The following is a 17,239-nucleotide window of genomic DNA, read 5'->3' as shown; positions in this document are numbered from 1 at the left end:
ACTCGTTTCAGAGTTTGACCTGAAGAAGAGTTCAGATGAGTCTAATTAGAGCTCGTGTTCGTCAGAAGTTCAGGCTGAGATCAGAAACATATGTGGACGTGTAGGAGTGAGTCTGGCCTGCGGTTCTTCTCTCTCTCCGTCAGTCTCTGTGTTTCCAGAGAAGAGCCGAGTGCCTTCTGAGAAACGGCTCGTAGTTCAGACTCAGATGACCCGTTATTTGCTGAATTACACTCGTTGTGGTCTTCGACTCACTTGCACGTTGCTCTACTTGTGCCAGATGTGATTCTCGCTTTCAACTTTGTGATTATTGAGACTTTCTAGAATTACATCACCTGTGTATATCGCATCATGAAAACTGGGGCTGCATGATTAATCGAAATAAAACCGGAATTGCAATATGCGATTATCAAACCGCAAATGCTGCGATTGACTGAAGCGTATATGCTTGCGGCGCTGTGTTCATGTACTCGCGAGCAGCGCGTGATCGGCCGGGGTTCAGAGCGTCTCGGTTCTCTGTAATCTTCATCTGCATCTGCATTTGTGAAGATGTTTGCCATGTGTTGCATATCCTGACTCGCTGGAACACATGCCAAACATCTTCACAAACTCATAATGAGAAGCACTTACCAACAGAAGACCAGCTTTAAGAGCTTTAACAGTCTGAGGGTTTAACATTTGAAAAGGAAGAAACTAAGAGATATACTGTAATTTTACAGTTGTAATGTAAAATATATTATTATTGTTGTATTTTTCTTAATTATTAGAATTTTGACAGTGAAATATTACATAGTTATTTTATTTTTTAATATTTTTTTATTTTAATTAATTATTTTATTCAATTTATTATTATTATTATTATTATTATTTTATAGCCATATTGATATATACAAATTTTACCAAATCGTACATCCCTACAACCAGCAAGCCTGTTTTTTTTCTTACAGTGTAATATTTCTTATTTTGTTTATACAGGTTTTTATTGTTGTTGTTATTATTATTACCAATATATTACTATTGTTATTGTTTATTATTATTATTATTATTAATATTAAATAAAAATAAAACCATTAAATAATTAAAGAAATAAGAAATATTAAATTAAATATTAAATTAAAGAAATATTATATATCAATATGACTATCAAACAATAATAACATAAATATTATTATTATTTTATAGCCATATTAATATAATCATAAAAAGTTTGCCAAATTGTGCAACTCTAAACCTGGATTTTTAAAAAATGTGGGGGGAAAAATTACAGTGTAATTTTTTTCATAGCTATTATATATATATATATATATATATATATATATATATATATATATATATATATACTTGTATATATATATATATATATATATATATTATCCATCAAGTCCAGCAAACCTGGATTTTTATTTTATTGGAATTTTTTATCAAAAATGCAATTATATTTTTTTCTCCAAATCATGCATCCCTAATAGAAGCTCTATGGCAGTAATGCTTTGATCTGGTCGTGTTCGGCATCGCTCAGACAGACCGACGACAGTCAGACAGACCGATCGAATCCCAGGTTTGTCCAGTAAACAGGGAATAATGCAGTATGGATCTGTCCCACACACTCGCTCTAATGGCATCATGTGATTAGAGTGTGTTATTGATGTGTTTGCTGTGTGATTGACAGATGCTGCTTCTCGACAGGTGGACGTGAAGGATGGTTTTATTGGTTCTCAAATCATACGTGTTATACGGGCCGGTCAGCCGAACACACACACACACACACACACACGCAGCGAGGTCTGATTTCAGGCATGAATGCCACACTGTGGCCCCGGTCCCCCCGCGGGAGGTTATTTATGGGGCTTTTGTGCAACTCGACCTCCCTCAGTGCTGGGATTCCTCACACGCCGGCGAGAACGGCATTAAACTTGAGTTTGGACGCGTGCGAGACGAATAAAGCTGCCAGCTAATGTCCCGTCACGCTTCCCGACACTGACAGAACACAGAGATATTGATGACGTCACACTGAGCTCATTACCTGTTTACTGAGTGCTCAGCGAAACCAGATCATATTCCAGTGCGATCCCATCAGATCGTCTCGGCCGCTTAACGTGAAAAACGAGCCTGGAGCGACGGTTCCAGACGCTGTAATTGGAGGAAAGCTTCGCTGTGTTTATTGTCGGAGGGATGAATGACAGATGCGTGATTCAGGGAATGACAATTCAAGGATTATGGAAGTGGAAATCAGATGTTAGAATCTGAGGTTCAGACAGAACGGAGAGAACATTAGATTAGACAGAGACTGGACAGTCGGGCGAATATCACATATCTGTTTTTGTCTTCTTCTCTTCCCTCTTTTCTCAATGGAAACACTGATCATATTTCATCCCAAAATCAAGATAAAATTTGGCATTGTATTTTGCATAAAGAAAATGAAGCCCTTTTTTATGACATACGTTTTTTTTTTTTTTTTTTGCATTGTTAAAACACTTACAACCAATTATTTATTTATTTTGTAATTAAATGTTCTAAACAATTGACAGCCCTTTTTAATTAATATATTTTAATTAATTAATTAATTAATAAAAAAAAAATCAATTATTAAAGTAGCCCTATTGATCATAATAAATATTTAAGTGTTTTAAGTATTGATCAAAAACTTGTTTTTAATTTACATTTACATTTAATATACATTTAAAGTAATGTTTGATAATGTGCTTAATATCATGAACATAATGGTGATATGCAGTATATATACTGTATATATATGTAGAATTTTTATATATATTTCTTTATTATAGTTCTTATTTTGTTTTAATCAATTATAGTATATTTAATTTAATGTATTATTTTTATTATTATTATTATTAATAATAAATAAACAAAAGTATTAAATAAAAACAAAATAAGAAATAAAAAATAAAAAAAATATTTATTGATTGATTTATTCGTATGTAAAATATGACCTGGACATGCTCTTGACAGCGTGAGTTCACCCTTGTAAATGTTTACACCTTTTTCATGTTGTGTCATTATAATATTGGGAGTATTACTTAACATTTCTTAATTTTGAAGCTCATTTTGCAGCCATGAATCATCATTTTCTACTTGCTTTGCAGCTGCATTATAGGAAAGGATGATATCATCCTCGGCAGCATTTTATTGGACACTGTTTTGTTTTTGGTCCATTTTCAGGCATATTCTGTGTGTTAGAGCAGCTAAACCTCAGATAAACTAAACCTCAGATAAACTAAACCTCAGATAAACTAAACCACAGATAAACTAAACCACAGATAAACTAAACCTCAGATAAACTAAACCTCAGATAACCTAAACCACAGAAGTTCAGTGTTACTCTCTCAGATGTTAGTTCAGATGATCTCAGATGTTTCTCGTGCCGTCGGGTGAATCCGGCATCTGGAGGGGAGTTCGGCTGTCTGGTATTACATTTCCATGGACAATCTCACACACACACACACACACACACACAGACACACACACACACACACACACTCTTCAGCGCTCCACTTAGCATGAGCTTCCTCTAGTTTGAACAGACGTGATGATGGACTGAGTGTGTCACAGTTTGACAAGGAAACCAAGTCGCACCTGGAGACTCGCTCACCCCTGAACAGCAGAATAAATCAGTCTGCAGTCACACACACACACACACACACACACACACACACACACACCCACCCACGCACACACACACACACACACACACACACACACACACACACACACACACACACAAACACCCACCCACGTACACACACACACACACACACACACAAACACCCACCCACCCACGCACGCACACACACACAAACACTCACCCACGCACGCACGCACACACACACACACACTACACACACACACACACACACACACACACACACACACACAAACACTCACCCACGCACGCACACACACACACACACACAAACACCCATGCACACACACACACACACACACACACATTCACCCACACACACATTCACCCACCCACGCACACACACACACACACACACACACACACCCACGCACACACACACACACTCACCAACACACACACACTCACCAACACACACACACACACCACACATGAATGCACGCACAAACACACAATTTATAAATAAACAACTTTCACAGTTTCACCCCAGATCATGGAAAAGGCGTATATATTGTCATATCTATACATTTGTCTTGTCATGCTCATCTCTAAAGTATTTGATAGGCTTGATCCTGCAAGTTAGTCAAACCTGTTCACAAATCTGTCCGAATGATTCATTTATAAATCTGAAACACAATGAGATTTTTGGTTTTAACTCTCCAGGAATCATGAATGATTGCAGAGGTGAAATATATCATAAGTAAGTTTTAAGTAAATGCATCGGTCCAGTGATCTGATTGGCTCTCGTGATTTTCAGAGCGATGAGACCAGCCTATCAGAGGGCAGCACCATCGACCTCCGGAAGCCCGGCGAGGAAGAGGACGAATACTCCGAGACGGCAGAAGAAACCATGGAGCCGGAAAACTGCTTCCCTGATCGTGCGTAATCCCACACCACACTGACAGAGACGCTAGCTGAGGTCCTTGCACACCGAGTCCCGAATTTCCACGCGTTAAAAAATAAATATGACCTCATGTTGTGTCAATCACGTTTACACACTGCCTCTGAAACTTTCATCCGTCATAAAGAAATTTGGATCGGGTTCAATTTTCTGTGTTTTCCGCATCCGTACAGCGTTCTGAGAGGTGTGTGTGGACAATTCAGAGACACCGAATGACGGATAAAAACACACACGGACATTTCGGACTCAGTGTGCAAGCAGCTTTACTCTTATGATGACCAATAGCTCGATTCATTCTCAAATCATACAGCGTTAAAGTAAAGTAAAGCGCAGAAGGTTATAGAAGTAAAAATCACATTCATTTTCTCCATCTTTTCCTCACACAAAAAATAAAACAACACAAAGCATTGGATGACACAAACAACATGCACTTTTCCAGATTTTCAAATGTTTTTGGTTTGAATCAAATGTGTGTGTGTTTGATTTGATTTGAGGATCCGAATGTTTTGAAAATCAATGGGTAAAAAACTTCACTATTCACTATTCATCATCACGGAAATAGTTTTATTTACCAAGAGCTTAAAGGGTTCGTTCACCCACTAATGAAAACTCTGTCAGTAATTACTCTCCCGTCAGACTTTCCTTCATCTTCAGAACACAAATGAAGATATTTCTGATGAAATCTGAGAGCTGTCTCACTCCTCCATAGGCTTCTCTGTAATCGAGATCTGCCATCCCAGAAAAGTTAGTAAAGACATCGTTAAAATAGTCCAAGTGACTACAGCGGCTCAACCTTAAGTTTATCAAGCGACGAGAATACTTTTTGTGCGCAAAAATAACGACTTTCTTCAACTCTTCATGTTCTTCTGTGTTTCTCTGAGTGAGTTGACGTAGTGTAACAGCGCAGCGCTTCTGGGTTGTACGTCAGAACGGAGGCTCACTATTGGCCAGCATCACACGCATCACATGACCAGCGTCGGCCAATAGTGAGCCTCCGTTCTGACGTACAACCCAGAAGCGCTGCGCTGTTACACTACATCAACTCACTCAGAGAAACACTCAGATTTCATCAGAAATATCTTCATTTGTGTTCTGAAGATGAAGGAAAGTCTGACGGGGTTGAACAACATGAGGGAGAGTGATTACTGACAGAGTTTTCATTAGTGGGTGAACGGACCCTTTAACTCTTTTATTTCAGCTGAAGTACGAGAGATCTCCAGTATCAAGCCGGTGGAATCAGTGTTTTCTGATCCTCCTGTTTACTCTCGTTCTGAAGCGCAGGTGATGTGATAGAAAACATTAACCAATGAACTGACCTTTAAAAGGGCAATGGGGCATTAAATTGGACGTCCTGTGTCAGCATAGATTTGAAGAGGCCCGTCAGAGACGAAATGGTCCTGTGTTAATTTGATGATGACTGACTCTCTATATTTAATTTTGTTGAATGCATCGACCCGCCGGTCCAGTCAGATTCACCCCGACGTGCTGAAACGCTGACTCTCGACTCGTAGTGTCTGACTGTAATAGTTTTATACGATTAAACATCAGTTATTGATCTTAATTATAAGTCATGAAATTGAAGGGCGGCTCTTAGTGTCAAAAAAAGACAATTGAAATCTCAATTATTAACATTTACATCTCTATCCAAATGAAGAAATTCCTCTAAAGAAGGCAATAAAACGAGAAGTGCTAGTAATACAAAGTCATATTAAGTGCTAATTGTTCATGCAATTAGTTTTGATCATGATATTTTGCACGCTGGTTAGTAAAGAAGGTTCTTAACTCATTTTAAACAACACTTTATGCCAAAACGGTTCTATATAAGGAGAAATGTCTTAAATGATTGCATAATACTTTCATGTTTAACAGGTTTGTTTCTGGTCATAAAGTAGTAGTTTAATTCATAAAGTTTAATGAAAATTTAAAATGAATGAATGATCTGAATCTAAATCCATAAAATGATCCCATGTTGGGAATCCCTCGAGTCGATACGAGTCGCCTGACGGAACCGTTAAAGGTTCCAAATGGAATCTTTAATTCTACTCGCAACTTTCCCTCCAAATTTGAAAATAAGACATGAAAAGAGGCCAATCATCTTGAGGGTCTTTATATTGTGTGCATTTGCTTTGTTAAGTAAGAGTTTGTTCTGAGAAGTGTGTGTGTGTGTGGTTACACAACCGCCTCAGATCTGCACTTTATAAGCTGTCGACTTTATTTCCGTACGGTGGAAAACAATGGGATTGCTTGTCGGGACAGCCCATAAACTGCTGTCTCTTTTAAGGAGTGAGTGATTTATGGGAAATGAGCTGCCTTGTAATTCTCAGATGACAGGACACATCCCAGGGTTTCGTTGAGGCCAGATCGGATTTCTCACCTATAAATCGAATAACGGCACACTTTCACATGACTGAATTGAATCAGTCCACAGCTCTCTGCCGGAGAAGTGAAGAGGGCAGATTCACACGTTACTAAGGGAAATCACTGAGGAGAACGTGTCTTTATTGCCCAAAAAATGCAATAAACACTTTCTAGTTAGAAGAGAAATTAATGCATTTTACATTTTGCAATTGTAATGCATTTTAGAAATTAATGATTTGAATGCATGGTAACTTAAGGATTTAATATACTATATTTTTCTAAAATACAAGTCACGTTTTTACCATCTAAAATGTGCGAGACATTTTAGACATACTAAAATGAATATACATTATATATACTTATTTGTTTGTTTGTTTGTTTGCTTATTTATAGACATACTAATACTTAATATACATTATTTATTGATTGAGAAATTAATGGATTTGACATTAAGCATTTTTAATGCATTTTCGAAATTACCGATTAACGATTTAACATACCATATTTTCCTGAAAAATAAATCACTATTTTATATTTTATCATCAAAACATGCAACATATTAATACTAATATATATTTTTTTATTTATAGATACTAATAATAACTAAGAATTATATTTATTTGCATTTATTTATTTGCTTTTTGTTTATAGACATACTAATATGAATATTACTTATTTATTTATGTCATTTATAGACATACCAATACTAATAAACATTATTTGTTTGTTTATTGCCTAAAACGAACCTATAAATCGAATAACGGCACACTATCACATGACTGAACTGAATCAGAGGTGAAGAGGGCAGATTCACACATTTCAAAGGGAAATCACTGAGGAGAATGTGTCTTTATTGCCCAAAAAATGCAAAGTGCAATGCAATAAACACGTTCTAGTTAAAGAAAAAATAATAATGCATTTTACATTTTGCAATTGTAATGCATTTTAGAAATGAATGATTTGAATGCATGGTAACTTCAGGATTTAATATACCATATTTTTCTAAAATACAAGTCACGTTTTTATACTTTTTTATTTGTTTGTTTGTTTGCTTATTTATAGACGTACTAATACTTAATATACATTATTTATTTATTGATTTATTGATTGCCTAAAAAGGTTGCTGGAACAAGCACAATGCAATAAATGCTTTCTAGATAGAGGAGAAATTAATGGATTTGACATTTTGCATTTTTAATGCATAATATATAATAATTAACATACTCTATTTTCCTGGAATAAAATAAATAAATGTAGGTTTGGCGTTCGTAAAATAAAAAAGTTGTTTATAATGGATGCTACCGTTAGCATGAGCACTAGAACAGTAATGTGCCTAGTAAGCACAACTCTCTGTAATGCTGCACATGTTCACATGTCAGATCAAGAGAATGATGAAGTCACCAATAACCTCAGACTCGCAGCTCTGTTGATTTGGTCTTGATGTTGTTAATTGTCTGATGAATGGTGATGCCCGAGTGCTAAAATGTCTGAGGAGAGCAGGAGCATCGCTACAAATTGAGTTGAGAGAACCCTGTTACCATAACCCTGTTATTAAGTTTACAGGGAATAAGTTAATTTAGAAGAGCTCAGATGCCAGTAATGGAGACGCTTCCACGGCCATGCGAGGCTCAAATGGGATTTGATGGCAGGGACTCGTTGTTATAGACGTGGAGCTTTAAGAGCGCCAGTGATACCGGCCGGGATTATGGCACATAAAAGAGCCTCAGATTAGCAAGACGAAGACCTTTTACATCAGCCTCGCGAGGTCCATTTACCAGCGCTGACTTCATCACTTACTCCACTGATGTGTGTGTGTGTGTGTTACACAGAAGAGCAGTTCACGTATTGATCTCCACGTTTCACTGGAACTGCATTTGTGATCTTCTGAAGTGTTTTCAAGCTCTTTGAAGTCTTTTGAAGTTGCGTTTTCAAATGTTGATTTGAACAAAGAGGTTTTGAAAGTGGAAAAGTCAGCAAAATGAGTTTCTTCTTCTCACTTATGGTCTCAATTACTTGCGCTCGATACGTGGATAATCTATTATTGTATTACAAAATATAAAGTAGTTTGGGATATTCTTCAATTCAGTATCGTTTCTTTAAAAATGAAAGAAGTGAAGCAGTTTTGTTTTAAATATTTATTCAGTGTGTTGTAGCCATTTACATTTATTCATTTAGCAAGTTATTCATTTAGTCTACAGGAATCATTTTGTTGTCATGTGACACAAAACATACAACAGGAAATGATGTCATAGCACGGACCCCAGTATACTCCCTCAAAAATAATTTTTAAAAATCCATGATATTTAAACAAAAAGTATTAATTTTACTTCATATAATTTGCTTGAGAATTTATTGTTAATGTTTTTAAATATTTTTTTTTTATGTTTTCATATTATTTATCATTTAGTTACATTATTTAATATTTTATTACTTTTTAGTTGGACACAGTGAGCCAGTGCAATCGATAAACATTTACGTTAATTGAAATTAAGAAGAAATAAAATAAAATATTTCTATAAAAATATTTAGAATATATATATATATATATATATATATATTAGTTGAAAAACTTAAACTAAACGAAAATTAGAAATGTTGCTTTGCCAAGTTGAATCACTAAAATTGTTGACTGGAAATAAAACTAAATGACAATAATTTTTTATATAAAAATGAACTTGAACACTGAAAATAAAAGCTAAATCAAAATATTAATGACAATGAGCTCACTGAAGTAATGAATACTTGTTTGTTAACAAATTAATAATCATTGATCTTAAAATTTTCCCCCCCAGTGTGTGTACGTCACTTTAAGTGCTGTGACATCAACACGTCGGAGGGTCTGGGCCGAGCCTGGTGGCGTCTGAGGAAGACGTGTTATCAGATCGTGGAGCACAGCTGGTTCGAGACCTTCATCATCTTCATGATCCTCCTCAGCAGTGGAGCGCTGGTGAGCTTCGTCTCTACATTCAGTTCATCCAGAAATCAACATTCTGTCATCATTTACTCAAGCTCATGTCGTTCCAAACCTGTACGACTTTAGTTCATCCTCGAAACACAAATGAAGATGTTTTTAATGAAATCGGAGAGATTTCTGTTCCTTCATTGACAGTCCAGTGAGGTTCATTCTGGCTTTTAACCATTAAAGGATAAGTTCACTTCAGAAAATGTCCTGATCATCCAAGATGTTCATGTCTTTCTTTCTTCAGTCGAAAAGAAATTAGTTAGAAAGTAAACATTCCAGGATGTTTCTCCATATAGTGACTTCAATGGGGTCCAACAGGTTGAAGGTCCAGATGTGAGTTTCAGTGCAGCTTCAAAGTCTTGACACGATCCAGCCGAGGAATAAGAGTCTTATCTAGACAAACCAGCGGACATTTTATAACAAAATAAACATTTATATACTTTTAACCACAAATGCTCGTCTTGCACTAGCTCTGTGATGGTCCACGCATTACGTAATCAGGTTGAAAGGTCAAGCGTGACCTAGGCGTAAGAACCGACCCAGTGTTTACAAAGAGAACGTGCAAAGACTAAGTCAAACGGCATTTACAAAAATACTAATAAAAAAAGGTAAAACAACGATGTCGGACGGAGAAAATAAGATGGAGTTTTTCTACTCTACATTTTCCTCCTACGTCCGGTCACCGCTTGACCTTTCAACGGGATTACGAAATGCGTGAAGTCGTGGACGTGCAAGACGAGCATTTGTGGTTAAAAAGTATATAAATATTTATTTTGTTCTAAAATGTCCGCTGGTTTGTCTAGACAAGACTCTTATTCCTCGGCTGGATCGTGTCGAGACTTTGAAGCTGCACTGAAACTCACATCTGGACCTTCGACCCGTTGGACCCCATTGAAGACACTATATGGAGAAACATCCTGGAATGTTTACTTTCTAACTAATTTCTTTTTGACTGAAGAAAGAAAGACATGAACATCTTGGATGACGTGGGGGAGAGTAAATTATCAGGAGATTTTAATTCTGAAGTGAACTACTCCTTTAAGAGTCCACTCACACCTCAGCAGCGAAATACCAGTCAGTTCTGTGATTTCAGTCATCGTAAATGATCTTTAAATGCTGCGCTTTTGTCTTTATTGTCTTGATGTTGTGTTACGGATTTGGAACGACATGATGGTGTGTAATTGATGAATTTTTTTTCATTTTTGGGTGAGCTAACCCTTTACGCCGAGACACCACAGGTGAATAGGGTAAAAATGTTAATAGATCGCACCATACTTCCCAGTTGATTAATCAAAGTACATTAAGGCAAAATGTTATGCCTAAATATGCAAATGATGCATTATCAAATTAAATATGAATTAGTTTGCATAAATTTCCAGAGCAGGTTCACTCTGAACATTGGATACAGTGAGGTTCAAAACGATTGTTTAATTTTGTCAACATGTTAAAGGTTTTTACAGAGGAGATTTTGTATTCTCTTTTTATCACTGCATAAATACTGGCAGAAAAAAATACATGATTTTCGGAATAAAATGTTATATAAATCTGGCAAATGATATACAGTATGAACAAACCTTCAGAAGATATGAATAAAACTGTAAAGTCACACGTTATGAAAGCAGAAACTGACCCGAGCATGAAAACACTGGTTTTGCCAGAAGAGTCTTGCCTTAAAGAGCTTGTGGGAAGGAGCCAGTAAAGACTTCTCACTGGTTGGTTTGCTTGCTTCACTGACCTCATGACAGCTTGTTCCTCACTGACTCGAAGCCAAGCACACAGGAGTTGCTGTGTGTGAGACAGGAAGTGGCAGCTCACTTCCTGTTAGCCGACGGCCTGCTGACCGGCGTCTCTGAGAGAGAAGTCGTCTGACGCTAATCTACAGCAACACGTGCCACGAGCTGTTACAATCCCAGCCTCGCTCGTCCTGTCACACAGACTCGCTTTACCACTAAATTAACACTTCTATTCATTTGTTGCCTGACGTTTTTGTGTTTTCTGAGGTTTATCAAGTGAAATGGCCGACAATAAGACTGAAATGCAGCGCTTTCTTACTTTTTTAAGCAGTTATTGCTCAAAAATTTGACATTCACTAACACTTTCATTATTGCATTGAATAATTATTATCTAATTGGCTCATTAGATAATGTGCATTAAAATAGTTTCATATAAAAAAATTATATATGGATGATTATATGTTTACATTTTTTTAATATATATATATATATATATATATATATATATATATATAATATAAAAGATGTTTATAATGTTACAAAAGATTTTATTTCAAATAAATGCTGTTCTTTTCATCAAAGAATCCTGAAAAATAAAATCTATCATGTTTCCATTAAAAAGTATATGAACCTTTTTTCAATATTGATAATAATCATGAAGGATCATGGCACTGAAGACTGGAGTAATGATGCTATAAATTCAGCTTTGCATCGCAGGAATAAATTACATTTTAAAATATTTTCACATAGAAAACACTGATTTGAAATTGTAATAATAGCTCACAATATTACTGTTTTTACTGTGTTTTTAATTGAATAAACGCAGTCTTGGTGAGACTTAAAAAAAGAAAAGAAAAACGTTAAAAAATCTCACTAACCCCAAACTTTTGAACAGTAGTGTATATGTGTTCAGTCCATGTACATTAACTATTAACGTTAAGCATTATATAGGCCTAATGGTTTAATGTATTAATAAAGGAATGTTATCATACTTGTAATCTTTACTGTAATATGATATAATTCCATTTATAATTCCATTTATTATAACATGCACTGATGATGGATGGCAATAAGTCCAGGAACATGTGCTGAGAAAGCAAATGGGTTCAGTGTTGATTTCATGTTGACTTTAATCAATACCAGTTCTGACGTTGTAAGATTATGCACAACACAGAAAACAGTAGCAAAAATGCCAGAGCAAAATATATATATTCCCGCTGCATAATATTATATAACACTGGTGATTTCCTTAAAGACCCTGTGTGTGTGCCTCCCAGAGAGGGCCGAATGTCAGTGTTGGTCTCGGCACGCGGGTGCCAGGTGTGTGTCGACCGGCTGGTATTTTAGTGGCATTTACCAGCAGCTTCAGCAGCCAGCTGTTCTTTCAGACGTGCACTTGAAGGATTACACATGAAAACTGAAAGTAAGCAGAAAACGAGAAACTGCAGAGTCGGCAGAACCAGTGCAGAGTCTGGTGGACGCAGATGTTTGCCTGGACATCATATGTGCAGTAGAACCGCTCAGACACACACTGGACACTTAATAGAGAGCGAAAGACATAATACAACAATACAAATTTATCATTTGCTCAACCTAATGTTGGTCCAGACCTGGAATAGTATATCTAAAATCATAAAAACTAAACATTTTTGTTACTTGAAATAAAACAATCGTTAGCTGAAATATATATATGTATATATATACAGTGAGGAAAATAAGTATTTGAACACCCTGCTATTTTGCAAGTTCTCCCACTTGGAAATCATGGAGGGGTCTGAAATTGTCATCGTAGGTGCATGTCCACTGTGAGAGACATAATCTAAAAAAAAAAATCCAGAAATCACAATGTATGATTTTTTAACTATTTATTTGTATGATACAGCTGCAAATAAGTATTTGAACACCTGAGAAAATCAATGTTAATATTTGGTACAGTAGCCTTTGTTTGCAATTACAGAGGTCAAACGTTTCCTGTAGTTTTTCACCAGGTTTGCACACACTGCAGGAGGGATTTTGGCCCACTCCTCCACACAGATCTTCTCTAGATCAGTCAGGTTTCTGGGCTGTCGCTGAGAAACACGGAGTTTGAGCTCCCTCCAAAGATTCTCTATTGGGTTTAGGTCTGGAGACTGGCTAGGCCACGCCAGAACCTTGATATGCTTCTTACAGAGCCACTCCTTGGTTATCCTGGCTGTGTGCTTCGGGTCATTGTCATGTTGGAAGACCCAGCCTCGACCCATCTTCAATGCTCTAACTGAGGGAAGGAGGTTGTTCCCCAAAATCTCGCAATACATGGCCCCGGTCATCCTCTCCTTAATACAGTGCAGTCGCCCTGTCCCATGTGCAGAAAAACACCCCCAAAGCATGATGCTACCATCCCCATGCTTCACAGTAGGGATGGTGTTCTTGGGATGGTACTCATCATTCTTCTTCCTCCAAACACGTTTAGTGGAATTATGACCAAAAAGTTCTATTTTGGTCTCATCTGACCACATGACTTTCTCCCATGACTCCTCTGGATCATCCAAATGGTCATTGGCAAACTTAAGACGGGCCTTGACATGTGCTGGTTTAAGCAGGGGAACCTTCCGTGCCATGCATGATTTCAAACCATGACGTCTTAGTGTATTACCAACAGTAACCTTGGAAACGGTGGTCCCAGCTCTTTTCAGGTCATTGACCAGCTCCTCCCGTGTAGTTCTGGGCTGATTTCTCACCTTTCTTAGGATCATTGAGACCCCACGAGGTGAGATCTTGCATGGAGCCCCAGTCCGAGGGAGATTGACAGTCATGTTTAGCTTCTTCCATTTTCTAATGATTGCTCCAACAGTGGACCTTTTTTCACCAAGCTGCTTGGCAATTTCCCCGTAGCCCTTTCCAGCCTTGTGGAGGTGTACAATTTTGTCTCTAGTGTCTTTGGACAGCTCTTTGGTCTTGGCCATGTTAGTAGTTGGATTCTTACTGATTGTATGGGGTGGACAGGTGTCTTTATGCAGCTAACGACCTCAAACAGGTGCATCTAATTTAGGATAATAAATGGAGTGGAGGTGGACATTTTAAAGGCAGACTAACAGGTCTTTGAGGGTCAGAATTCTAGCTGATAGACAGGTGTTCAAATACTTATTTGCAGCTGTATCATACAAATAAATAGTTAAAAAATCATATATTGTGATTTCTGGATTATTTTTTTTTAGATTATGTCTCTCACAGTGGACATGCACCTACGATGACAATTTCAGACCCCTCCATGATTTCCAAGTGGGAGAACTTGCAAAATAGCAGGGTGTTCAAATACTTATTTTCCTCACTGTATATATATATATACATATACATATATATGTATATGTATATGTATATATATATATATATACAATTTAATATATTTATTATATTATTTAAAATTAATAAAAACTATATAGACATACTTAAAAAAAAATAAAACACACAACTAAATTACTAAAACATTAAGTAGAATCAAAAACAAACAAACAAAAAAAACATTCAAAATATTTATAAAAATGAATACAATAAAACTATTATTATCTCAATCATACTAAATTAACACTCGTCAAAACCAGAGTTATTATCATTAACTAAAACTATAACCATAAAACTACATTTCCGTTACTTGAAATAAAATAAAAAATTAACTGAAATAAAATAAAATTTATTTTTTCATCTAGAATCCAAGGAAACATAAACACTCAAACTAAAACTGAAATAAAAATGAACAAAAACCATAGATTTTTTTTTTTAAATGGCAAAACTGAATGAAAACAGAAAACAGAAAAATAATCAGTTTTTAAAAGTCAACATATTAATAAAAACAATAATAATATCTCTATGATGCTAAATGAACACTGTTAACAAAGCCGAATGACTTTCTTTCTTTATAACATGGCTCATCAGGATCTAAACACTGCTTTTTTGTCATATTGTGTAATCCTGACAGAATGAACAGATGAAGGTCTGAAGTCTTCCTCACCCTGTACTGTGTGTGTTCTTCTGCATCTCTCTCTGTTGAAAGGCATTTGAAGACATTTACATTGAACAGAGGAAAGTGGTCAAAGTGGTGCTTGAATACGCAGACAAGATCTTCACGTACATCTTCATCTTAGAGATGAGTCTGAAGTGGATCGCCTACGGTTTCAGGAAATACTTCACCAACTACTGGTGCTGGCTGGACTTTCTCATCGTGGATGTAAGTGCATCCGCTTACTTTTACCAGCGTCTAATTGCATATGAATAACAGCCTTAGTGCTTTATTATAAAACATTTCAAATCTCAGGGAGACTGAATAAGGCCAGTTTTACAGAGATCAACTTTTATGATATATAATAATCAAATAAATGCGTTTCAGCATTTTGTGAGTGTTATTAAAAGATCATTTATAGTAATTGTCATATTGTTTTGCTGTTGTCCGCACTCCAGATACAGTGCAGTGATACGGTGCTGTTTGTTTTGGTCCTGTATTTCAGTACATCGCAATATCATTATTTGTAGGTATTCATATGTAAAGTATGTACATATTTGGGTTGGCTGATTCTATATCAATTTATGCACAACTTTTAAAACATAAAGTGTTCTGGTTCAAAGTATTGAATTCATAGTGTAGGTTCATTTTAATATTTAGTGATTTTAAAGTGTTAAATGCACATTGAATTAATAAAGAAAATCTATAAATTGTTGTTTCCTTTGAAAGAGTTAGTCAAAAAAAAGCATTTTTAATGTTTATAGAATAATTATCAAAACATAAAAAATGTAGGGGTTAATTCAGGATAATTGGGACTAGATAGATAATTGTAGCAATTCAGTATTTTTCTCATTATTCCGATTTTCTAAGATGCATTTCTATATTGTGACCCTGGACCACAAAACCAGTCACATGGGTCAATTTTTTTAAATTAAGATTTATACATAATCTGAAAGGTGAACAAATAAGCTTTCCATTGATGTATGGTTTGTTATGATAGGACAATATTTGGTTGAGATACAACTATTGTAAATCTGGAATCTGAGGGTGTAAAAAAATCGAAACATTGAGAAAATCTCCTTTAAAGTTGTGCATTTATGTTGGCGATTGTGCTGCATTCACTCACAAAAATAAATGTTTTATATATTTACGGTTGGAAATTTACAAAATATCTTCATGGAACATGATCTTTACTTAATATCCTAATGATTTTTGGCATAAAACAAAAATCGATATTTTTTTGACCCATACAATGTATTGTTGGCTATTGCCACAGATATACCCGTGCGACTCGAGACTGGTGACGTGATCCAGGGTCACATTTGTGGTAGATAATTCTTTATCTATTCAATTATAAATGGCATTTGTTACTGTGACCAAAGAGCCAAAACAACCATAACCGCATCACTGTTATTAACTACAACACTGTAATTCACTGTTTCATAGTGTACATGGAACAATCTTTACTGTACTGTGCTTTTATAAATATGGATTTGAGTTTTATATATGTGGTTAAATTCAGTGAAAAGAAAAGAAATATACTGGTGAGGAGGGCTGTGAATTTGAAACTAAATTCTAAAGATGTGATGTGAAAGCTAAAGAGTGTAATTTTTTTTATGTTAAAATACTTTCTCGAATCTGTTTGGTGATGTAA

At 35.9% G+C, this 17,239-nt stretch overlaps 1 protein-coding gene across 1 annotated transcript in view; it reads left to right on the top strand.

Moving 5' to 3' along the window:
* The window catches only part of scn5lab (sodium channel, voltage gated, type V-like, alpha b), a 153,213-nt gene that overhangs the window by 117,612 nt on the left and 18,362 nt on the right, over nucleotides 1–17,239 (top strand). Inside the window, exons 18-20 of the mRNA XM_084102657.1 lie at nucleotides 4,416–4,536; nucleotides 9,710–9,864; nucleotides 15,640–15,813. Coding sequence (XP_083958783.1) covers nucleotides 4,416–4,536; nucleotides 9,710–9,864; nucleotides 15,640–15,813 — 450 coding nt within the window. The remainder of the gene's footprint in view (nucleotides 1–4,415; nucleotides 4,537–9,709; nucleotides 9,865–15,639; nucleotides 15,814–17,239) is intronic.

Source organism: Abramis brama, assembly GCF_963993115.1.
Source record: "Abramis brama genome assembly, chromosome: 24".
Classification (NCBI taxonomy): Eukaryota; Metazoa; Chordata; class Actinopteri; order Cypriniformes; family Leuciscidae; genus Abramis; species Abramis brama.
This window is presented reverse-complemented; position numbering and strand designations above follow the sequence as displayed.